Source organism: Lontra canadensis, unplaced genomic scaffold (assembly GCF_010015895.1).
Source record: "Lontra canadensis isolate GAN:19392208 unplaced genomic scaffold, GSC_riverotter_1.0 scaffold152, whole genome shotgun sequence".
Taxonomy (NCBI): Eukaryota; Metazoa; Chordata; class Mammalia; order Carnivora; family Mustelidae; genus Lontra; species Lontra canadensis.
Window position 1 is genome coordinate 1,374,905 of NW_022631146.1, and position 26,846 is coordinate 1,401,750.

The 26,846-nt window shown below is 37.1% G+C and overlaps 1 protein-coding gene across 1 annotated transcript; it reads right to left on the minus strand.

Annotated features, from left to right (window-relative positions):
- Nucleotides 1–23,465: 23,465 nt before the first annotated feature.
- Nucleotides 23,466–24,404, minus strand: LOC116859252 (olfactory receptor 2L3-like). Its single transcript, XM_032844365.1, has one exon. The coding sequence runs from the start codon at nt 24,402–24,404 to the stop codon at nt 23,466–23,468; it is 939 nt and encodes a 312-aa protein (XP_032700256.1).
- Between the last annotated feature and the right edge of the window lie 2,442 nt (nt 24,405–26,846).

Here is a 26,846-nt window from a genome sequence, read left to right on the forward strand (position 1 = left end):
GTAAAGAAACTGATTTTTATTTATGAATTTTTCTTTGTTTGTTTTGTTCCTTGCTTTCCTGGGCTATGAGGGAAAAGAGAACATGAACTCCGTTTTCTGTTCTGGTCTAGTTTTAAAGATCACACAATACCTAATTTTCACAGAATCCATTATGTCATAATCTCTTATACAAACTTCATCTTCTATTGTTCTGAAACTCATGTCCTTGGACATGCTCCTCTGAGCCAAAAGTAAGACACAGTGAAAAATGTTGGTCTGGAACTGCTTAGAAAGGGACTTACATGAGACGTTGGGCTAGGATCTATAGACTTCAGGAGAATCATGGGAAGGGAGGAGTTCTTAAGAGAGTTACTTAATATTCATACCACATGAAAGCGTATAAATAGGTTTATAATTGGGAGGGATGATATTGAGGAACTTAAACTAATCATCCCCAAAAGAAAGAGTGAACATTACAGCATCTGAACACACAGATGTAAAAGCAAAACAAAACAAAAAGCAAAATGAAACAAACAAACAAAAAAAACCCTGACACAATGGGTTTTTATCAAAAAGACAGAAAATGTTGACAGAGGTTTGGCAAGGAAACACTGTGAACTCTTGGTGAGAATATAAATTAGTTCAGCCATTATTAGAAAAATTTTCAGGTTCCTCAAAAGAATAAAAATCTCATTACCATATTATGCAGTAATTCAAGTACTAGGTATTTATTAGGAAATATCACTGCTCAAAGGCACATGTTCTATGCTTATCAGAGCATTATTTACACAGCCAAGATACAGAAGTAACATAAATTTCCAAAAAATAGATAGTGGATGGCTAAGATAGGGGATAGATGGATGATAGATACATAGATGATAAATATAGATGATATAGATATACATAGATATCTAGATATAGGATTAAATACAGACACAGCTGGAAAACATATAAAGAAGATATCTGTCACCTGTCTGTATATCTATCTATCTATCTATGTATCATGACTATCTCCCTGGGCAGTGTCATAAGGTCATGGTTCAGAACTCTGTGAATCATGGTATGGGTACTCAAAAGTCTGCTAAAAATATGTACGTGGTTGAAACTTCCATTTATACAAATAAATATACAAATAGAATACAAATAGAAGTATAAAACAATACACAATACAATATGCAAGTAAAATAGAATAAATAGAATAATAGAATAATCCAGCTGTACAACAGTTGGCTCACAAACACAAAAATATAATTTCCAACTCACATGCATTATAAGCTCTGTCACATAGCAATGTACTGTGATGATTTTTAATTTCAGTCTGTAACTTATTTGTGTATTTTTTTTTTAAAGATAAACCTCAGGAACAGTATGGTAAGTCATACATTACTTCCCTGTGTTTAATGGATTGGTTACAATATAAAGGTCAGGCATTTCTTAAGGAAAGATTTAAGTAAAAAAAGGCTGTAAAGATATAATGAAATAAATACCAATTTGGGTTTCAGAACTGTGCATTTACTTTCCCTTTGTCTTAGTTCAGTTGTTTAGGTATCCATGAGCTCTGTATGGATTATTATGTCCAAAATTCCTTGAAGTTTGCAGTATTACTTTGATTCTAAAGAGAGGAGAAGCTGGCTAATACCTGGGCAAAGTATTAAATGAAGGTCTGCAGTAAATTCCCCAGAAATCCTGAAAAGGCCCATGCTACTAAATTTCAGTACAGAGCACAGACTGCCCAGCGTCAAATCTCTACTAATGTTAGCTATTCTCACCTTTTGTTTTTAGTGTGCATGTATGTTTTACTGCTAACCCACTTCCTTCAGAAGTGAGAAAAGGAAGCTTTTATAAAATACACTTGGAGAACCTTTTTCTCTTCTGTACATTTGGAGGACTTCCCCATATCTGGAAGACTCATTCTCAACTACACTGACCCCTCAATTTTTAATATATTTGATAACTGGTAGTTTCCATAGTATGTGTTATATTAGTATTGTTGTAATATTATAACACTTATCGAGTGTCTGGGGAAAAAATTATATCTTTCAATGCCCAAAATTTTTTCCTGGGATGAGCAATGTAACCTGCCTTGGTGTTTTGAGTTACTGCTGATTCTGGATACCTCAACCTTCCAAAGGCACCATGATGTTCTCCCAGGCTCTTGCAGGTCAGACAGAACCCATGTGAAATCTGGGGAACATTGAGGACAACCTCTGATGAGTTCCACACAACCATCAGGTGTACCTGCATTGACTGACTTAATTCCTGAAGAAAGGATATGATAGATTTTGGAATTATGGCCATATTTCATGGTACACTGGAATCTCTTAGAAATCATCCCTTTGGGGTGATATACACAATACTTGCTTCCTTAACTCTCGTCTTTATCAGTTATTTCCACCTACTCGGCTAATTTTTTAGCATGTCAGAAGGTGAAAGATGTGAATAAATTCTACTTTTTTTAGAAACTCTTCTACATACACATTGTTAAACTCTGTCTTATAGATTTTGTTTCTACATAGGACTTTTAATTACTCTGATAAATAAGTTTTATTTTTAATATTTTAGATGTAATGTTATCAGAGAAAATTATATTTGATGAACTAAAATTATATTAAAATTGATTTCTGCATTATAAAATATCAATTTTTTATGATCTCCCAATATGTGATTAGTTATAAGTTGAACTTATGTTGTATTTCGTAACATTATAGTAATAGATAGGAAAACCACATTGCATTTGAAAATAATCACAACATCGCAGGCTTTAAAAATATTTCTGTTGATATTAGATGATTAAATTTGAAAGGTCAAATAATTAGAAATTTTGTTATGATTTTATTTGCTACTATTTTAGAATACAAAATAATTCATGAATTTTTATCTTCACACACTTTTTCATTTCTATTTCCTAGTTTATTATTAAAACATAATAAAAGATAATATGTATTTAGAAAATAATATGCCAAAAACATATCAATATTAATATTTGAGTAGTTTTTTATCTTTAATTTTTTTAAATTTTTCTAATTTATTTTCATCGTAACAGTATTCATTGTTTTTGCACCACACCCAGTGCTCTATGCAATCTGTGCCCTCTCCAATACCCACTACCTGGTTCCCCCAACCTCCCACCCCCTGCACCTTCAAAACCCTCAGATTGTTTTTCAGAGTCCATAGTCTCTCATTGTTCACCTTCCCTTCCAATTTCTCTCAACTCCCTTCTCCTCTCTAACTCCCCTTGTCCTCCATGTATTTGTTATGCTCCACAAATAAGTGAAACCGTATGATAATTGACTCTCTCTTCTTGTCGTATTTCACTCAGCCTCATCTCTTCCAGTCCTGTCCATGTTGCTACAAAAGTTGGGTATTCATCCTTTCTGATGGAGGCATAATACTCCATAGTGTATATGGACCACATCTTCCTTATCCATTCGTCTGTTGAAGGGCATCTTGGTCCTTTCCACAGTTTGGCGACCGTGGCCATTGCCGCTATGAACATTGGGGTACAGATAGCCCTTCTTTTCACTACATCTGTATCTTTGGTGTAAATAACCAGTAGTGCAATTGCAGGGTCATAGGGAAGCTCTATTTTTAAATTCTTGGGGAATCTCCACACTGTTCTCCAAAGTGGCTGCACCAACTTTCATTCCCACCAACAGTGTAAGACAAGGTTCCCCTTTCTCCACATCCCTTCCAACACATCCTGTTTCCTGTCTTGCTAATTTTGGCCATTCTAAGTGGTGTAAGGTGATATCTCAATGTGGTTTTCATTTGAATCTCCCTGATGGCTAGTGATGATGAACATTTTTTCATGTTTCTGATAGCCATTTGTATGTCTTCATTGGAGAAGTATCTGTTCATATCTTCTGCCCATTTGTTGACCTAATTGTCTGTTTTGTGTGTGTTGAGTTTGAGGAGTTCTTTATAGATCCTGGATATCAAACTTTTGTCTGTACTGTCATTTGAAAATATCTTCTCCCATTCCGTGGGTTGCCTCTTTGTTTTGTTGACTGTTTCCTTTGCTGTGCAGAAGCTTTTGATCTTGATGAAGTCCCAAAAGTTCATCTTCACTTTTGTTCCTTTGCCTTTGGAGACATATCTTGAAAGAAGTTGCTGTGGCTGATATCGAAGAGGTGATTGCCTATGTTCTCCTCTAAGAGGCTGATGGATTCCTGTCTCACATTGAGGTATTTTATCCATTTTGAGTTTATCTTTGTGTACGGTGTAAGAGAATGGTCGAGTTTCATTCTTCTACATATAGCTGTCCAGTTTTCCCAGCACCATTTATTGAAGAGACTGTCTTTTTTCCACTGGATATTTTTTCCTGTTTTGTCGAAGATTATTTGACCATAGAGTTGAGGGTCCATATCTGGGCTATCTACTCTCTTACACTGGTCTATGTGTCTGTTTTTATGCCTGTACCATGCTCTCTTAGTGATCACAGCTTTGTAGAAAAGATTGAAATCAAGTAACGTGATGCCCCCAATTTTATTTCTGTTTTTCAACATTTCCTTAGTGATTCGGGGTCTCTTCTGATTCCATACAAATTTTTGGATAATTTGCTCCAGCTCTTTGAAAAATACCAGTGGAATTTTGATCGGAATGACATTAAAAGTATAGATTGCTCTAGGTAGTATAGACATTTTAACAATGTTTATTCTTCCGATCCAAGAGCATGGAATGGTCTTCCATCTTTTTGTGTCTTCTTCAATTTCTTTCATGAGTGTTTTGTAGTTCCTTGAGTACAGATCCTTTACCTCTTTGGTTAGGTTTATTTCCAGGTATCTTATGGTTCTTGGTGCTATAGTAAATGGAATCAATTCTCTAATTTCCCTTTCTGTATTTTCATTGTTCATGTATAAGAAAGCCACTGATTTCTGCACATTGATTTTGTATCCTGGCACGTGGCTGAATTGTTGTATGTGTTCTAGTAGTTTGGGGGTGGAGTGTTTTGGGTTTTCCATATAAAGAATCATGTCATCAATGAAGAGAGAGAGTTTGACTTCTTCATTGCCAATTTGGATACCTTTTATTTCTCTTTGTTGTCTGATTGCTGTTGCTAGGAATTCTAATACTATGTTGAACAAGAGTGGTGAGAGTTGGCATCCTTGTCATGTTCCTGATCTCAACAGGAAGGCTGCAAGCTTTTTCCCATTGAGGATGATATTTGCTTTGGGTCTTTCAGAGATAGATTTTATGAAGTTCAGGAATGTTCCCTCTATCCCTATACTTTGAAACATTTTAATCAGGAACGGATGCTAGATTTGGTCAAATGCTTTTTCTGCATCAATTGAGAGGACCATGTTGTTCTTCTCTCTTCTCTTATTAATTTGTTCTATCACATTGATTGACTTGCAAATGTTGAGCCATCCTTGTAGCCCAGGAATGAATCCCACCTGGTCATGGTGGATAATCTTTTTAATGTGCTGTTGGAACCTGTTTGCTAGGATCTTGTTGAGAATCTTAGCATCCATATTCATCAGTGATATTAGTCTGAAATTCCCCTTTTAGGTATGGTCTTTTCCTGGTTTGGGAATTAGGGTAATGCTGCCTTCATACAGAGTGTTTGGAAGCTTTCCTTCTGCTTCAATTTTTTGAAACTGCTTGAGGAGAATAGGTGTTATTTCTTCCTTGAAAGTTTGGTAGAATTCGCCAGGGAATCCATCAGGTCCTGGGTTCTTGTTTTTTGGGAGGCTTTTGATCAATGCTTCAATCTCGTTACTAGATATCAGTCTATTCAGGCTGTCAATTTCTTCCTGGTTCAATTTTAGGAGTTTATAGTTGTCCAGGAATGCATCTATTTCATCTAGGTTGCTTAGCTTATTGGCATATAACTGTTGATAATAACTTCTGATGATTGTTTCTACTTCCTTGGTGTTAGTTGTGATTTCTCCCTTTTCATTCATAATTTTATTAATTTGGGCTTTCTCTCTTTTCTTTTGGATTAGTGTGGTCAATGGTTTATCGATCTTATTGATTCTTTAAAAAAATCTTCTAGTTTCATTGATACATTCTACTGTATCTCTGGTTTCTACCTCATTGATCTCAGCTCTAATCTTGATAATTTCCCTTCTTATGTGTGGATTTGGTTTGATTTGTTGTTGATTTTCCAGTTCTTTTAGGTGTAGAGATAGCTGGTGTATCTGGATTTTTCAATTTATTTGAGGGAGGCTTGGATGGCTATGTATTTTCCCCTTAGGACCATCTTTGCTGTATCCCATAGGTTTTGGACTGAAGTGTCTTCATTCTCATTGGTTTCCATGAATTGTTTCAGTTCTTCTTTGATCTCCTAGTTGATCCAAGCATTCTTAAGAGGGTGGTCTTTAGCTTCCAGGTGTTTGAGTGCCTTCTGAACTTTTCCTTGTGATTGAACCCCAGTTTCAAATCATTGTGATCTGAGAAAGTGGAGGGATTAACCTCAGTCTTTTGGTATTAGTTGAGTCCTGATTTGTGACCTAGTATGTGTTCTATTCTGGAGAAGATACTATGTGCACTTGAGAAGAATTTGAGTATTCTGTCTTTTTAGGGTGGAATGTTCTGTATATATCTTTGAGATCCATCTGGTCCAATGTGTCATTCAATGCTCTTGTTTCTTTATTGATTTTCTGCTTTGATGATCTCTCTATTTCTGAGAGAGGCATGTTAAGATCTCCTACTATTAATGTATTCATATCAATATGACTCTTTATCTTGATTAACAGTTTTCTTATGTAATTGGCTGCTCCCATACTGGGGGCATAGATTTTTACAATTTTTAGATCACCTTGGTGGATAGTCCCTTTAGTAATTATGTTTTTTCCTTCTGTATCTCTGACTACAGTCTTTAGTTTAAAATCCAATTTATCTGATATGACAATCGCTACCCCGGCCTTCTTTGGAGGCCCATTGGCATGAAAGATGCTTCTCCATCCCTTCACTTTCAGTCTGGGTGTATCTTTAGGTTCAAAATGGGTCTCTTGTAGACAACATATGGATGGGTCCTTTCGTTTTATCCAATCTGCAACCCTGTGCCTTTTTATGGGCACATTTATGCCATTCAGATTGAGAGTGATTATTGATAGATACGTTTTTATTGACATTGTGTTACCTTTGAAGTCTTTATTTCTGTAGATTGTCTCTATATTTCTGTTCAATGCTATTCTTAGGATTTTTCCTATTTTATAGAACCTCCCTTAATATTTTATTTGAGTAGATTTTTAAAGATTTCTATTTTTTTTTTATAAAGAGTGTGAGAAAGAGACAGTGGAGGTAGGGATGATGGGAGAGCCTGAAGACTGTCCATGCTGAGAAGGGATCCTGAATTAGGTCTTGAACTGTGCACTCCAGGATCAGGACCTGAGCTGAGGTAAGAAGCTGAATAAACTAAGGAATGCTGGTGCACCAGTTGGTTTACTTATAACTCAGAGTAACTCAGGCTTCCATAAAGATAAGGTAACAGATTCAAGGTGGGCCTGAGCTCATGTGAATCAAATAGAGAAGATTGTAGGAAATGTGTATGTTAAGAAAACTACTGAAAGCTAACCTTGTCTATGTTTAAAATAGAGAGAGTTATATGAGAACTTAAGTAATGGTAGTGAAATTTCTTTATATATGAGCACTGTTCTAGGTGACATCATGGGGGCATGACTGTGTGTTTTCATTTTCAGAGAAGTAGGGTAGAAACAATGCTCAGTTTTGTTCATTACACGATTTGTATGCTTCAGATGGAACAGATGATCTCAAACACACTCATGCATGAGAATGCCATGGAGGGCATATATTGTTGCCCCACATCACAGAATTTCTGATTCAATAGTTCTGAATTGGGCTAAAGTATTAGAATATTTTGTGAGAAATGTTGTTGTGGCTATGTCCAGAGATATACTATGAAGAAGCATGCTAATTCAACCTAGAATTAATGATTTAGAAACAAATTAAGAAGTACTAAACATTAGAACATAATCTTCTTCAGAAAGCAAAAGAAAATCTTGGAGGGCTTTTCAGAGTATTCCTGATTCTGGATTCCTTCCACTTCCAAAAATTCTGAACAATCCAGTCCCAGTCTCTTGCAGCTCAGACTGTTGGAGTAATCTGGGTGAACTTTGGGAAAGATGCCAGGAGGAGCTCTCGGCAATCTTTAGATCGTTCTGTGTAGAGTGACTTAGTTTTTGAAGAAAGGAGACTGTGGATGATGGAGTTATAGGCATAGTTCATGATGCTCTGCAACATCAAAAATATTCCATTTGAGATAAGGTACACAAGGCCTGGGTCCTTGTCTCCCTTCCTTATATGAATATTCATCTACTTGGTAATAGTATGCCAAACTAGAGCTTGAAAGATTTGAGGGAATTCTGCTTCTCATAACATTCATTAACACACACTGAGTTGAAATTCTTATTATATTTTTGGCTTTTACACAGAAGACATAACAGCCAGTCAAGGTAAGTGGTATTTGCATGTCTTTTAGAAAGATTCTCATTAAAAAAAAAAACAAAAAACAAACAAACAAAAAAAACCCTATATTTGATCTATGAAAATCATATTAGCAATTGATTTCTACATCATAAACTATCAAATCCTTTATCTGGTCTCCCTATATATGACTAGCTATGAGTTGAAACAATGGTGATGTTATGATACATTGTAAAGTATGATTTGTAGAACCAATATGCATTTTAAAAGAGTCATGGTGGGCGCCTGGGTGGCTCAGTGGGTTAAAGCCTCTGCCTTCGGCTCAGGTCATGATCTCAGGGTCCTGGGATCAAGGCCCGCATCGGGCTCTCTGCTCAGCAGGGAGCCTGCTTCCTCCTCTCTCTGCCTACTTGTGATCTCTCTCTCTCTCTCTGTCAAATAAATAAATAAAATCTTAAAAAAATAAAAAAAAAATAAAAGAGTCATGGTGGAGCATCTCTGTTCAATTATTCCCAAATTTATGAGCCCCTTCATAGTTTGACAAAAGAGTTTATTTTTTAATTGTGTTTAGAGAAGGCAAGAGACAAAGAATGTGTGAGGTGAGGACCAGAAGGAGAGGGACAAGAAGGACTCTCACTGAACATGGAGCACAATATGGGGCTGGAGCCCATAACTCTGAGATGAATCCCTCGACCAAAATCGAGGACAAGTTAATGACTGAGTACTTCAGGAACCCCTTGACCTGTAATGTTTTAAGACCCTAGAAGTATACAGGTATCCATCTTTGATTTTTTTTTCTACTCCTTCCTCTAAAGTATAATGAGTAAGTGAACTTTGATTTTCCACTTTGGTTTTGGTCTAAATCCCAAATTCTTTAGTATTGGATCATAATGGAGGAGAATTTGTGTTTTTTTTTTTTTTGTTAAGCTAACAATAAATAAATAAATGTCAATATTAGACATTTTAAAAATGATTTATGTTGTGATTCTGAGAGTTTCTTGAGTGAGTATTCTGAGGGGCAGAGAGAAAGGGTGGAGTAGAGACCCCAGTGACAAAGCAGCCTACCTCATGGCTTGGTCTTAGGACTCCAGGACCATGATCTGAGCTGAAGGCAGATGCTTAATCACCTGAGCCACACAGGCCACTGATTTGGTTCACCTCTACCTCAGAGAAACTCATTCTTCCATTTAAAGGAATAGGCCACAGATTCAAGGTGGGCTTGAACATACATGGGTCAAGTAGAAAGATTGCAAAAAAATGTGCATGCTTGGAAAATTCCAGTAGAACTAACATTGTCCATGTTTCAAAGAGAAACACTTAGGTGATAATTTTAGTAAAGGCTAGTGAATAATCTGTTTTTTATATGATCACTCTTCTAGCCCCGTCCTCAGGTCATGGCGATGTCTTGTCTTTTTGAGAGGTCTAAGGCTAAAACACGGGTCCATTCCATTCATACCATTTTTTTGTGGTTAAGATAGAACAAATACCCTCAAACACAGTCATGCATAAGAATCCCAAGGAGGGCATATACTGTTGTTCCACAGCCCAGAATTCTGGTTCAACAGTTTTGGTTGGGCTCAAGTACCAGCCTTCTTCCCAAGGTCCCCTGTGAGAAACGCTGTTGCTGCTGGGTCAGGAGATATACTATGAAGGCATTCATTTCATAGTATATCAAAGAATTCTCTTTCAAATGAGAATTAATGATTCAGAAAGACATTAAGAAGTACTAAATTTAAGATCAGAAATCTTGTGTGAAGTGCCAGGAATTCTGAGTGGCTGCTTCATGGTATTCCTGACTCTGCATGCCACCTCATTGCAGAGGCTCAGGGATTCCATCCCAGTTTCTTGCAGCTCAGACTGTCAGGGTAATCTGGGTGAACTTTGGGAGAGATCCTACGAGGAACTCTGCAGAACCATTAGATAATTCTGCATGGAGCAACTTACTTCTTGAAGAAAGGAGACTGTGGATGATGGAGTTGTGAGCATAGTTGATGATACTCTAGAATGCCATCAAAATAATCCATTTGGGATGAGTTACACCAGGCCTGTGTCCCTGTCTCCTTTCCCTTTATGAATTTTCACCCTTTCGGTAATAGTATACCAATTCAGAGCTTGAGCGATTTAAGGAAATTCTGTTTCTCAAAACACTCACTCACACATTCATTGTTCACCTGTTTATTATATTTCTGTGTTTTTACACAGGAGACCCAACAGCTGATCGAGGTAAGTGGTATTTGTGTCACTTTTAGAGTAATCATTCTCCTGGAAAAGTATATTGGGCCTATGAAAATGTTATTCACAATTGATCTCCACATCATAATCTATCATTTCTTTATCTTGTCTCCCAATATATGATTAGTTATGAGTTTAAACAAGGTTATCATTTTGTGAAATTATGAAGTATGGGTTGTATAACCAATATACATTTTAAAAGGGTCACAGTTTAATTATTTACATTTTTATATATTTTAAACATTTTATATATTTATTTTATATAGGAAGAGCATGTTTGGGAGGAGGAGCATTGTGAAAGAGACACGTATAGCCCGCACTTCCTATGGAGTCCAATGTGGGGCTGGAATGCATGACTCTCAGATGTGGACCTAAGCCGAACCAAGAGTCCTATACTTTAACTGGCTAAATTACACAGGTTCTCTTAGATGTTTAATTTTTAAAGGGCCATTAATGTTTTCAGATATTCCTTTATTATTTTTGCTATTATTACTTCTATTTTTTTATTATGTTATTTTAGTCACTATAAGATACATCATTATCTAATACTTCCAAATACAAATGAGTACCTGAACTTGAACTCCATCTTGCTTTTCTTTAAATACTGAATGCTTTATTATTAAATGATAATTAAAATATTTTTGCATTTTATTTGATAAGATGCCTACTAAAAATATCAACATCAATAACTTGCTTTTTTTAAAAAAAATGATTTGTGTACTTATTTTAGAGGGATAGTTTGAGAGAGTGAGTTGAGCAATGCAGAGAGCCAGAAGCAGACCCCCAGCTGAGCAGGTATCTGGTCTCAGAGCTTGATCCCTGGACTCCAGGATTAATACCTGAGCTGAAGGCATATGCTCATCCAACTGAGTCATCCCTGCCCACAGAGTTGTTTGACTTCTAACTCAGAGAAGCTCATGCTCCCATTTAGAATAGAAGGTCACAGTTTCAAGGTGTGCCCCAACATACATCAAAGAGAGAATATTCAGGTATTGTTCATGCTTTAAAAATTCCCATAAAACTAATTTTATCCATTTTAAAAATAGAGAGATTAGGAGAGAACTTAATTAAAGGCTAGTTAACTGCTTTTTCTAAACATATGAACACTGTTTTAGCCACATCCTCATGGAGTAACTGTGTCTTGTAATTTTCAAAGATCTAGGGAAGAAACAGTCTACCATTCTTTTCAGTAGTTTATTTGTATGGGCCTAATTGACCCAATGTTCTCAAATCTGCAAATGCATGAAAATCTCATGGAGGGCATATATTACTGGCACATACACCTCAGAATTTCTGATTCAGCAGTTCTGAGTTAGGGTCTACTTTTGGTATTTCTAACAAGGTCCCACTTCAGAAATGCTGATGCTACTGTGCCAAGAGTCATATGATGAAGAATGCTGCTGTATCAAGTTTTAATTTATGGTTTAGTAACATATTAGGAACCACTGCCCTTTAGGATTTAAGTTTATTGGAATGAGCAGTGAAGACTTACTGGCTGTTCCAGGTTATTCCTGATTCTGGATGCCTCTCCCTTCCAGAGGCTCAGTGATCCTGTCCCAGGGTCTTGCAACTCAGACCCCCTTTGTAATCTGGTTGAAGTTTGGGGAATATACTAGGATGAGTTCCACACAATCATCAGATGGGTTTTCATGGATGTAATTAGATGATGGACTTATAAGCATATCTCAAGATACCATGGATTCTCATAGCCCTCATCCATTTTAAATTATGTACACAATACCTATTTCCTTATTTCTCTTCTGGATCACTCATTTTCACATAGTTGACTAATATTTTATCACATCTGTGTTTGAAAGAAATGTTTAATGTCTTCCTCTCTAGAAATTCTTCCACACTTTATTGACGTGTTTATTCTATATTTTGTTTTTACACAGAAATCTTAGTTATAGAGAAAGGTAGGTGGCATTTGTTTATATTATAGAGGGGAAGTTACTATATAAACATATTTTATTGATTTAAATTTTATTAAGAATTGATTTCCACATTATCAAGTATCAACTCATTTAACTGATCTCTCTATATATATTAGTTATGAGTTGAAACAATATTCCCTTTTACAACATTATAAATTATAGGTTGTATAACCAATATGTGTCTTAAAACAGTCACAGTGCAGCATCATTGTTCAATTATTTCCTCCAGTATCAGATGGTTGAATTAAAAAATATTGTATTTATTCATCTATTCATTTATTTATTGAACAATTTATTTACTTTTCTGACTTTGGTCATAGAAACTCTTGACTAGACATTTCACCAGAGGCAAGGGATGTAAAAGGTAAAATTAACTCTTGGGAGTTTACCAAAATACAAGCCTCTGCACAGTGAAGGAAAGAATCAACAAAGCTACAAGGCTGGCTACTCAATGGGAGAAGACTTTTGCAAATAACATATCTGATAAAGGAATAGTACCCACAATCTATAAAGAACTTATCATACTCAACACCCAAAAACCAAATAATCCAGTTAAGACATGGGCATAAGACAGTAATAGACCTTTCCAAACAAGACATGCAGATGGCTAACAGGTACCTGAAAAGATGCTCCACATCATTTATCATCAACCAAGTTGAGACACCACCTGACACTTGTCAGAATGGCAGTAATTAATAACACAGGAAGAATCAGATGTTGGTGAAGATTTGGCTAAATAGGAACATTCTTATGCTGTTGGTGGTAATGCAGACTGGTGCAGCCACTCAGGAAAACATTGTGGAGGTTCCTGAAAATTTAAAAAGTAGAACAACCCTCTTATCAAGGTCTGTATTTCTTGATATCTACTCAAAGGATACAAAAATTCTGATTCAAAGGGGTATACACACCTCAATGATTATGGCAGAATTATCAACAATACCTAAAATTGAAAGAACCCAAATGTCCATAGACTGATGACTGGATTAAAAGTCAGCATCAGCAGTGTGTGTGTGTGTGTGTGTGTGTGTATTCTCCCATAGAATACATGTATATATTAAATATATATTTAATATATATGTATACATTTATATTTATATATATGTATTATATATATATGTAATATATATGTATATATGAAATGTAATAGAACTCACCCATGATAACAATGAAATATTGTTCTTTGCAAAGGTGTGGATGGATCTAGAGTGTATTATGCTAAGAGAAATAAGTCTGTCAGAGAAAAATAAATACCATATGATTTTGCTCATATGTGGAATTTAATAAACAAAACAGAGAAACATATGGAAATGTGAAAAAAAATAGAGAAACAAACTGAGCATTTTGAAAGGGAGAGGGGTGGGGTGTTGAGTGAGCCTGGTGGTGGGTATTAAGGAGGGCACATACTGCATGGAACACTGGGTGTGGTGAATAAACAATGAATCTTCCAACACTGAAAAAAAAAATAAATTTAAAAAAAATAGAAGGAAACAAACACTAAGCGACCCTTAATGATAGAAAAAAAAAAAAAACTAGAGTGTTGATATAGTGCAGGATGGGGATGTTAAATGAATGACGGATATTAAGGAAGACATTTGTTATGATGAGCACTGAGTGTTTCATATAAGTGATGAGTCGCTGTATACTACTCCTAAAGCCAATATTACACTATATGTGAACTGACTAGAATTTAAATAAAATTTGGGGAAAAAAACATAGAAACTTATAGTCAGAAGGTGAAGCTCTGGAATTAGGCACTCAGGGGAACTGTGATGAAGACATTTCTAGTAAAGACTGTGGAGATTCAGAAGGCATTGAAAAGGGAGATGAACAAAACTTAGCCTTTAGGTATGACTAATGCCTACATTTCTGTTGCTACAATTGTAGAGAAAGTGTTGTGGATTAGAGCTCTGCTTCCTTGAAACAGTTTTAGTAGGCACCATGCAAAAATTTATTTTGACTACATCATTAATCAAGATTGCCAAAATGGAGCAATACTTCCTCAAAAACAGATTATTTTTCCCAAAGTAAATGTGTTCTGTATTTGCCTTTGTGTGGGGGTAAAATTAAATTCGAGAAGTAACCCTAAAATAAGGGACATGAATGTGGATTTTGTTGAATGAAAGTACTGATGTCATCTGTGTTAAATCCTGTGCATGGACAATGGTTTTGCTTTTATAGTAAAATAAGAACTCTGGAAAGCAACTCTATCTTGCTGTGGTTTCCTAAACTCTGAGCCAGCTCATAACCATTGGCAATACTGATATAGAATGTTTATCAGAAGAATTTATGAGTTGTGGGTTCTGGGATAAAATCCCTGGATTTTTTTTTTTTTCCCAGAAATATGCTGGAGGCCATTTTTCATTCTCTTGTTATAGCCAAATAGCACAGAAGCTTTCATTTCAACTGAGAGCACCTCCCCCACCCCAAATTCAGTGGTTGACCATCAGTCACTGAGGGTGACTCCTGATGCTGAATTCTGGAGGTCGTTTTCCCCAGAAATGTACCAGCAATCACTTCCCTGGGAAGTAAAGAACTTTCCAGATATTGAGGGCAGCTGAAGTTGCTGGACAGATGAGTGGATGAGGTAAGCTGATGGGCTCAAGCATATATGCATGTTGGGTTTCAGAACATAGCCTGAGAAAGATATACAATATGAAGAAAGGGGAAAAATAGAGAAAGTAAAGCTATAGACAGCTGTCAAGAACTGAGAGTCGTCAAGAGGGTAAATGAGGAGGAAGGGAAGTTTCATAAGGTTGTCATGTGATGAGACCTTGGAGAAGGGTTTGCCACCAATTTAAAACGTCTTGATGGCTCATCCTGTTGTCTGCACAACACGTCTGCTATAGGGCAGTAAATTTGTCTCTTCCCAAGGGAAAGGAGATTTACACAATTATTTCATTCTCTGAAGGGTCCCTCTGTCCTTCTGTGGACCCATCCCACCTCCTCTCCCATAAAAGTGAGTACAATCAAATGTTGTGGAACAGCTCTCTTGAGGTGCGACAAGATGGTGGGGAAGTAGGAGGAGGTGCCATTTCAACCTGTACCCTAAAGTGAGCTGATTACCTACCAAAGAACTCCGATCACCCATGAAATCAGCCTGAGATCAGAATTATACACGTCTGGATCTCTACAGGGGCAGAAGATGCCAGTGGGCAGGTAAAGTGGAGTGGGAACGTAGGACTGATATCTGAAGATAAACAAAAGTGGGAGGGAGCCACCAGAGGCGACCGATTGGAAATTAATACCCCAATACGAGAGTGCCCTGTGTCTGGGGAGCAGCATTAACTTGGAGTCTGGTTGAAGGCCCTCAAAAAGAACAAAGGATTGCGGGGGGAATTGTGGGAATTGGGGTGGCTAAGGACAGGGGCTTAAGTCCCTGGACGCAGGACAGCCTCCCCTGGCGCTGAGCCAGAGAGAGTGCAGCGGAGAAAACAGGTCTTGGTCCCTGAGCAGCCAGCGCGCCTGAGAATGCGTGGGGTCCAGCTCCTGTGAGGGGCTGGGAGCCTCCCAGCCAGCAGAACGCCGCACCATGCTAACAGAGCCTGAGATGCGCACGCCCCACACCCTCCCCTGAGAGGTGCAGAAAAGCCCAGCCGGGCGCTCTTAGACCGGTGCCATACTATCAGAACCTGAGAAGCACTCGCTCCACACTCTCCCCTGAGAGAGAAGCACAAAGGCCCAGCCTGGTGCTCTCGGACCCGTGCCATGCTATCAGAGCCTGAGATGCACATGCCCCACAACCTCCCCTGAGAGAGGTGCATACAAGCCCGAGGCTCTTAGACCCGGAAAGACCAGGCACTCCCAGCCTGGGCCAGTGGGAAAATCTCAGTGTGCGATCACTGCTTGGAATGTCTCTGGTGGTTTGGAGATGCCCAGACAGCCGCCGCAGCCATGGTTTTGGGTACAAGCAGGAGATCCTGCGTCCCCAGGGACCGCGACTAGGAACCTGCTCTGCCAGCAGCCAAGGGGGAATTTATATGCGCTCTGCAGCACCTGAAGGGGAGCAGACAGAGGCTTCTCTCTGAGGGAGGTCTGAGTGCAATTTTCTTTCCTCTAAACCTCGAAAAACCATCAAAAGCTGTCAAGGAGAGAGAAAAGAAGTGAACAAACATTAAAACATCCAGAGAACAAAAGCCTGAAAAAAACGGTTTCCTCAGAGCCTACCCCCTTGAGGGGGGCGGGAGGACTTAACTCAGAGAACATCATTGACTGAAAACCCATGTGGCAGGCCCCTCCCCCAGAAAACCAACCAGGAAAGGAAAAAAAAAAAAAAAAAAAAGACAACAAGAGGACAACCACCACTACTTCATAGATACAACTTCTATTTTTAACACTTTCCCACAATTCTGGTTCTTTATAAATATATATATAGAGAGAGATATAGATATATAGATATACAGATATATAGATAGATATAGATATGTAGATAATTTTTAATTTATTGAAAATCACAGTGAGATGTCCAGTATATCAAATTCCATAATAACCTTCTAACATGAACTTTTTGATATATACACCTATGTTTTACTTTGCTTTTCTATTTTTAATTTTCTTTTAAATTTTAGTTTAGTTTAGTCTAGTTTATTCTTTTTATCTTTATTTTCTAATATTCATATAGAGTTAAACTTCAAGGTAACCCCCTTTCCCCAATAAATGATACCCCTATAGGTAAACCAATTATTAATCACGCTTTATCTTAGGAAAGTTGAATCGTTTAACAAAGATATCAAGATACATCCAGGAAGAATCAAAGCAACCTTCCTCACCCACACTGAGAATTTATAACCACTCTCCCATCTTTTCCTTCTGCCAGTGTTTCTGTGTATTTGTGTTTGTCCTGATAGTATATAAATCTCACACTTAGGGTTCTTTTTGACGAGGTTCTTCCTTTATTTGCTTATATATATGTATATATTTTTCTCTTGTCATATACTTTTATCAGTCTTTTGTTTGTCTGTTTTTGTTTGTATACTTCCTAAATCTTACCTTGGGGCCCATTTGGGCTGAGCCTTCTCTTTTTTCTGCCCTTTCTTTCCTGTCTCTCTCTCTATTTTTTTTCTTTTTCTTTTCTTTTTTCTCTCGTTCAGGTGGGGAATCTTGTGACTCAGAAGTGTTCCAGGGTGAACCTTGACTGCACCATGGTCAATACATCAAGATACATCCGTTCAGTCATCTCTCACCAAAATGACAAGGAGGAGGAATGCCCAACAGAAATAAAATACAGAGGATGGACCTTCTGCAACAGAGCAAATGGCTATCGACATAGACAATACTTCAGAAAGGGCATTCAGGCTAACAATTTTCCAGGCAATAGCTAGGTTGGAGGAAGCCATGGATGACCAAACAGAATTGATTAGGACAGAACTGAAAGCCAACAGGGATGATGTTCACAATGTTAGGGCAGAATTGAAAACCACCAAAGGATGATGATCACAATGTTCTCAATGAGTTCCAATCTAATCTAAATTCTCTCAAAGCTAGGGAAACTGAGACAGAAGATAGAATTAGTGATATGGAGGACAAACAGATAGAGAGAAAGGATCAGGAGGAAACCTGGAACAAACAGCTTAGATGCCACAAAAACAGAATCAGGGAAATAAATGATGCCATGAAATGTTCCAACGTCAGAATTATTGGAATCCATGAAGGGGAGGAGAAAGAAAGAAATCTAGAAGATATAGTGGAACAAGTTGTTCATGAAAATTTTCCCAATCTCACGAATGGAACCAGCATTTATCTACTAGAGGCAGAACTGCTTCCCACCAAGAGTATAGATTCTCGAATGTCCTCAAGACACCTAATAGTAAGAATGGAGAATTATAATTTTAAGGATACCCTCTTGAAAGCAGCTAGGACAAAGAAGCTCCTTATGTACAGAGGAAAGTCCAGCAGAATAATGTCAGACCTGTCCACAGAGACCTGGCAAGCCAGAAAGGGCTGGCAAGATATATTCAGGGCACTAAATGAGAAGAACATGCAGCCAAAAATACTTTATCCAACAAGACTGATATTCAAAATGGATGGAGAGATAAAGATTTACCAAGACCAGCAAGGCTTAAAAGAGTATGCGACCACCAAGCTGACACTGCAGGAAATACTAAGGGGGGTTCTATAAAGGAGGAAAAATCCCAAGAATAGCATTGAACAGAAATATAGAGACAATCTACAGAAAGAAAGACTTCAAAGGTAACACGATGTCAATAAAAACGTATCTATCAATATTCATTTTCAATGTGAACGGCTTAAATGTGCCCATAAAAGGACACAGCATTGCAGATTGGATAAAACAACAGGACCCATCCATATGTTGTCTATAAGAGACCCATTTGGAAACTAAGGACACACCCGGACTGAAGGGGGAAGAGATGGAGAAACATCTTTCATGACAATGGGCCTCAAAAGAAGGCTGGGATAGCGATTTTCATATCAGACAAATTAGATTTTAAACTAAAGACTGTAGTCAGAGATACAGAAGGACACTACATCATTCTTAAAGGGACTATCCACCAAGATGATCTAACAATTGTAAATATCTACACCCCCAATATGGGAGCAGCCAATTACATAAGAAAACTGTTAATCAAGATAAAGAGTCATATTGATATGAATACATTAAGAGAAGGAGATCTTAACACACATTTCCCAGTAACAGACAGACCTTCGAAGCAGAAAATCAATAAAGAAACAAGAGCATTGAATGACACATTGGACCAGATGGACCTCATAGATATATACAGAACATTCCACCCTAAAACAACAGAATACACATTCTTCTCAAGTGCACATGGAACCTTCTCCAGAATAGAGCACATACTGGGTCACAAATCAGGACTCAACCCATACCAAAAGACTGAGATTATTCCCTGCATATTCTCAGATCACATGGCTTTGAAACTGGAGTTCAATCACAAGGAAAAGTTCAGAAGGAACTCAAACACCTGGAAGCTAAAGACCACCTTGCTTAAGAATGCTTGGATCAACCAGGAGATCAAAGAAGAACTGAAACAATTCATGGAAACCAATGAGAATGAAGACACTTCAGTCCAAAATCTATGGGATACAATAAAGGCGGTCCTAAATGGGATATTCATAGCCTTCCAAGCCTCCCTCAAAAAAAATTGAAAAATCCAGATACACCAGCTGACTCTACAACTTAAAGAACTGGAGAATCAAAAACAAATCAAATCAACTCCACACATAATGAGGAAAATAATCAAGATTAGGGCAGAGATCAATGAGGTAGAAGCCAGAGATACAGCAGAATGTATCAATGAAACTGGAAGCTGTTTTTTTGAAAGAATCAATAAGATCGATAATTCATTGGCCACACTAATCCAAAAGAAAAGAGAGAAAGCCCAAATTCATAAAATGATGAATGAAAAGGGAGAGATCACAACTAACACCAAGAAAGTAGAAACAATCATCAGAAGTTATTATCAACAGTTATATGCCAATAAGCTAAGCAACCTGGATGAGATGGATGCATTCCTGGACAACTATAAACTCCCAAAATTGAACCAGGAAGAAATTGACAATCTGAATAGACCAATACCTAGTAACAAGATTGAAGCAGTGATCAAAAACCTTCCAAAAAACAAGAGCCCAGGACCTGACGGATTCCCTGGGGAATTCTACCAAACTTTCAAAGAAGAAATAACACCTATCCTCCTGAAGTTGTTTTAAAATATTGAAACAGAAAGAAAAAAAATCCAGACTCTTTGTATGAAGCCAGCATTTTTGTATGAATAATCCCCAAACAGGCAAAGACCCTACCAAAATGAGAATTTCAGACCAATATTACTGATGAATATGGATGCTAAGATTTTCAACAAGATCCTAGCAAACAGGATCTGACAGCACATTAAAAAGATTATCCACCATGACCGGGTGGGATTCATCCCGGGGTTACAAGGATGGTTCAACATTCGCAATTCAATCAATGTGATAGAACAAATTAATAAGAGAAGACAGAAAAATTACATGGCCCTCTCAATTGATGCAGAAAAAGCATTTGACAAAATCCAGCATCCGTTCCTGATTAAAACGCTTCAAAGTATAGGGATAGAGGAAACATTCCTGAACTTTATAAAATCTATCTATGACAGACTCACAGGAAATATCATCCTCAATGGGAAAAAGCTTACAGCCTTCCCATTCAGATCAGGAACACGACTAGGATGCCCACTCTCACCGCTTTTGTTCAACATAGTATTAGAAGTCCTAGCAACAGCAATCAGACAACAAAGAGGAAAAAAAAACAAAAAAACAAAAATGTATCCAAATTGGCAATGAAGAAGTCAAACTCTCTCCCTTTGCAGATTACATGATTCTTTCTATGGAAAACCCAAAAGACTCCACCTCCAAACTACTAGAACTCATATAGCAATTCAGTAACGTGGCAGGATACAGAGGCAATATACAGAAATCAGTTGCTTCCTTATACACAAACAATGAATATACAGAAAGGGAAATTAGAGAATCGATTTCATTTACTATAGCACCAAGAAACATAAGATACCTGGGAATAAACCTAACCAAAGAGGTAAAGGATCTGTACTCGAGGAACTACAGAACACTCAGGAAATAAATTGAAGAAGACATAAAAAGATAGAGGACCATTGCCTGCTTTCGGTTTGGAAAAATAAACATTGTTAAAATGTCTATACAGTCTAGAGTAATCTATACGTTTAAATGCCATTCTGATCAAAATTCCATGCGTATTTTTCAAAGAGCTGGAACAAATAATCCTAAAATTTGTATGGAATCAAAAGAGACCCCGAATCGCTAAGGAAATGTTGAAAAACAAAAATAAAACTGGGGGCATCACATTACCTGATTTCAAGCTTAACCACAAAGCTGTGATCACCAAGACAGCATGGTACTGGCATAAAAACAGACACATAGAACAGTGGAACAGAGTAGAGAGCAAAGATATGGACCCTCAACTCTATGGTCAATTAATCTTTGACAAAACAGGAAAAAATATCCAGTGGAAAAAAGACAGTCTCTTCAATAAATTGTGCTGGAAAAACTGTACAGCTATATGTAGAAGAATGAAACTCGACCATTCTCTTACACCGTACACAAAGATAAACTCAAAATGGATAAAATACCTCAATGTGAGACAGGAATCCATCAGCCTCTTAGAGGAGAACATAGGCAATCACCTCTTCAATATCAGCCACAGCAACTTCTTTCAAGATATGTCTCCAAAGGCAAAGGAACAAAAGTGAAGATGAACTTTTGGGACTTTATCAAGATCAAAAGCTTCTGCACAGCAAAGGAAACAGTCAACAAAACAAAGAGGCAACCCATGGAATGGGAGAAGATATTTTCAAATGACAGTACAGACAAAAGTTTGATATCCAGGATCTATAAAGAACTCCTCAAACTCAACACACACAAAACAGACAATTAGATCAACAAATGGGCAGAAGATATGAACAGACACTTCTCCAATGAAGACATACAAATGGCTATCAGACACATGAAAAAATGTTCATCATCACTAGCCATCAGGGAGATTCAAATGAAAACCATATTGAGATATCACCTTACACCATTTAGAATGGCCAAAATTAGCAAGACAGGAAACAGCATGTGTTGGAGGGGATGTGGAGAAAGGGGAACCTTGTCTTACACTGTTGGTGGGAATGCAATTTGGTGCAGCCACTTTGGAGAACAGTGTGGAGATTCCTCAAGAAGTTAAAAATAGAGCTTCCCTATGACCCTGCAATTGCATTACTGGGTATTTACCCCAAAGATACAGATGTAGTGAAAAGAAGGGCCATCTGTACCCCAATGTTTATAGCAGCAATAGCCACAGTCGCCAAACTGTGAAAACAACCAAGATTCCCTTCAACGGATGAATGGATAAGGAAGATGTGGTCCATATACACTATGGAGTATTATGCCTCCATCAGAAAGGATGAATACCCAACTTTTGTAGCAACATGTACGGGACTGGAAGAGATTATGATGAGTGAAATAAGTCAAGCAGAGAGAGTCAATTATCATATGGTTTCACTTATTTGTGGAGCATAACAAATAACATGGATGACAGGGGGGAGGGTGAGGGGAAGGGAGTTGAGGGAAATTGGAAGGGGAAGTGAACCATGAGAGACTATGGACCCTTAAAAACAATCTGAGGGGTTTGAAGTGGCAGGGGGTGGGAAGTTGGGGGAACCAGGTGGTGGGTATTGGAGAGGGCACGGATTGCATGGAGCACTGGGTATGGTTCAAAAACAATGAATACTGCTATTCTGAAAACAAATTTAAAAAATTAAAAAATAATAATAATTGGCACTGGTAAGTCACAAGTCAACCATGAGAAGTTTTCTGAATTTTAGTTAGATCTAGATATTCAGGAAACATTTTTCTGTTTAGATATATTGGAAAATACTAGAACTGTTATGTTGAATGACAGCTTCAGTAAGGTGGTTTCCATTTTCATTTCTACATGAAAAAGAATCATTTTCATTGAGAACATATTAGCAAAAAATGAGTTCACTTGACATTTATGGGAAAAATAAAGAGTATAAACAAAGACAAGTTTTGCAAATTTTTAAAGATTTATTTAAAGAGAGAGAGGAAGAGAGAGTGAAAGTGGAGAAGAGGCAGAGAGAGACAGAGAGAGAGAAAGAGAGAAGCAGATTCCCTGCTGAGTGCGAATCTTGATGCAACGCTCAGTTCCATAAGCTTGAGATCATGACTTGAGCCAAATCCAAGGTTCCAATGCTTCCAACTAAGCCAGTAAGGCCCCTGACAAGTCTTGTAATTACATATATATTTGCAACACAGTTTTGTCCAGATATGAGTAATATTCCACTTCCAATTTTAGTCCTTCCACTCTTAGCATAAAATATTTTAGTTACTATACACTGATGAATGGACTTATAACCAAGTGTTGGGTAAATATGCAAACAGCTGTGTCTACATTTTTACAAAGCAGAGTCTCTGAATCACTCTTCTCAGGGCCCCCATCACCTCCTTATTTCTCAGGCTGTAGATGATGGGGTTGAGCATTGGGGTCACGATGGTGTAGAAGACAGCCAAAACCTTGTCCTCTGTTGGAGATCGGAAGGATCTTGGGCGTAGATAAGTATAAGCAAAAGGCACATAGTATAAAGTGACCACAGTGAGGTGGGTGCCGCAGGTAGAATAGGCTTTCTTCCTCCCTTCTATTGACCGCATGTGGCAGATTGCAAGGAGAACACGGCCATAGGAAGATGCAATGCAAATGAAAGGAAACACAAGGAAGAGGGTGGTGCTCACAAACACTGTGTACTCATAGACCCAGGTGTCCATGCAGGCTAGAGTCAACATGGCAGGGACATCACAAAAGAAATGGTTGATGGTCCTGGATTGACAATAAGATATATGGAGGGCATATACAGTGTGGGCACAGGAGTTGACTGAGCCCATTAACCAAGATCCTGTAATCATCAGCACACACACTTTTTTGTTCATACGGATGGAATAATGAAGAGGAAAACAAATAGCCACATAACGATCGTAGGCCATACATATCAGAAGCAATGCTTCTGCACCTCCTAAAGTCAAGAAAAAGAAGCTCTGAACACCACACCCAATAATGGAGATAGTTTTGTTTCCAAACACAAAATTGTTAACCATCTTGGGGACAATGGTGGAGATGTAGTTTAGGTCAATGAAAGAGAGCTGACTGAGTAAGAAATACATGGGCGTGTGGAGATGTGTGTCTAGGAAGATGAGGAGAATCATGGACAGGTTGCCAAACAAAGCAATTAGAAAAATAAGAATTATGACAATAAAGAGGAATAGGCCAATTCTTGTTGGTGGGAACAACCCCAATAAGATGAAATCCGTTGATGTTTGAGTACAATTTTCCATGGGGCATTGATAGGCTTTTCCTAAAAGCAGACATAAAAATAAGTAAAATATAGAACAAGAAGCTCATTTTAATGTATAGTTTTAACCATACTGTGTATTATTTAAAATGTTACAACTCTTCAGTGAATAATGAGACTTTTCAATTTTGGGAAAATGTATATATATTTTGACTCAGAGATTAAAATGAGAGATCGAAGCATTAGTAGCCTAAATATTTTCTAAGAAAACTTTAAAGTTATTTAAAAACCATATACATTTGTTAAGAATTCATTAGGATAAGTATGCTTTACTATTGTATACAAACACAAGTATTGTGGAAATCAGATATTTATTCAAAATATATGAATAGAATATCAATGTGTATATATATATATGTGTGTGTGTGTGTGTGTGTGTGTTACTTTAAGGAAAGTGTTTATGATTCATAAAGGACCACTTTTCCTTTATATCTAAGACTTACTTCTAAAGATGCAACAGTCTCTCATCTTCTGTTGAGAAATATTTCCTTCTTGAGTCTTCTTTTCACAGTAACAGCTAATGAAACATCTTTGAAGTTAGGTAACATAACACTCATCTGTTCTCAAATCTTGAATGAATCCTTATTCCCAAGTACCATTTATAGCAAATCATTCTCTTCTGCCTTCTCAACCAATTTCTGAATAATGCAGTTCAAATAGATCCTTCAACTAAATACCTATACACCATACTCATGATAGAGTTCATAAATCTGCCAGAGTTCTTCCAAATAGAATATTTTATATCTCTCTGCTTCTCTAACACTTATATGATATAAACTATTCTATGGTGCTTTATCTTACTCATTTTTTTCCTTTTTAAATTTTTTTTTTGTATTTAAAACTTTCTATTTCTAGATAGGTATGTGAATTTAATCACATGTATGTAACCTCTGCCTCTTAAATGTCAAATATCATCATGATAAAAACAATGTATAAGTCTAAATAGAACAGTTGTCAAAGGCAGAATGGGAAATAAAATAGATCAGGACCCTTGGAATGGAATGGTCAGTCACTTAATAGGAGGAAAAGAAAATAAGATTGTAACTCTCATGGAGGTGGGAGGAGGATTTCTTCACTAACATCATATGTGAACAAGCTCTATGCAGTATATAGTATTTTATCTTAAATTTTATTCTAGAGCCAAATGATACCAGACTTTTAAGGAAGTCTCCCACAAGAAACAGGAATAGTCATATATATGTGTACATAAATACAGACATATTCACAAACTTACACTCATACACAAATATAAAATGAGCCAAAATGTTCAGGAAAATGCAGTAAGAATTTTTTTAATAGGATTTGTATGTTCAAAGAATTATGAAATGCTATTAATACACCATATAAATACCACTAGATAAATAAAAGGAAATGAGTATAAAAGAAAGTCTCTTGCAAATAAATATAAATATAGACATATATGAAAAATGGTATAGGCATATATGAAAAATGATAAGGTGAATGGCTTTTATTCATTTACTTTTAGACAAAGAGCATGCACTAGTTGGGGGAGGGGTTGAGGAAGAGGGAAAGAGAAGCAGGCTCCCTGCTGAGTAGGGAGCCTGACACAGGGCTCCATCTCAAGACCTTGAGATCATGACCTGAGTTGAAACCAAGAGATGGACTCTTAACCAACAGAGCCACACAGCCATGCTGTGGATTAAATAAAAGATTTAAAGACATGATGGAGAAAAAAAAATCTACCATTGTTAAAAGAAAACAACAACAAATCATGAAAGATGTTCATTTTGAAAAGTTTGGAGAACTGGAGAATTAATATGCAGGAACATATGTATGCCTATTGTCATTCTTAGAAATATATATACCAAAATAATTATGGAATTAAGAAAACACCTTGAGGGCACCTGGATGGCTCAGTGGGTTGAGCCCCTGCCTTTGGCTCAGGTCATGATCCCAGGGTCATGGGATCAGGTCCTACATTGGGCTCTCTGCTCAGTGGGGAGCCTGCTTCCTCCTCTCTCTCTCTGCCTACTTGTGATCTCTGTCTGTCAAGTAAATAAATAAAATCTTAAAGAAAACATCTTGCAATAAAATATATATTTTTTATTTTGCAATATTTATATTGCAGGATGTTTTCTTAACAATTCTAAATGTCTCCTTGAAAACATTTGCTAAAGATTCTCAATATTACCTATAAACATATGATCCTAAAAATGTCTTGAAAGAGATAATAATAACAATGATGAGAAATAAGAACAAGGAGATTGTATTCTATATATAGAAAGAGTAACTAAAATATCACATTTTATAGAAATTTATATTTTTTGTATCTCAGCAATATATACTAGAAGATGGAACAATGCTGTCAATCTTGCCATTTTAAACACAATATGCGATGTCACTATTTTGAAAGGATGGGGAAAGGGAAAATGAGTTAGATGTAATTATACCAGAGGGGTTATTT

Bases quoted from the DNA above. Each gene is read 5' to 3' on its own strand.
- LOC116859252 (XM_032844365.1), bottom strand. From the start codon at position 24,404: ATGGAAAATTGTACTCAAACATCAACGGATTTCATCTTATTGGGGTTG.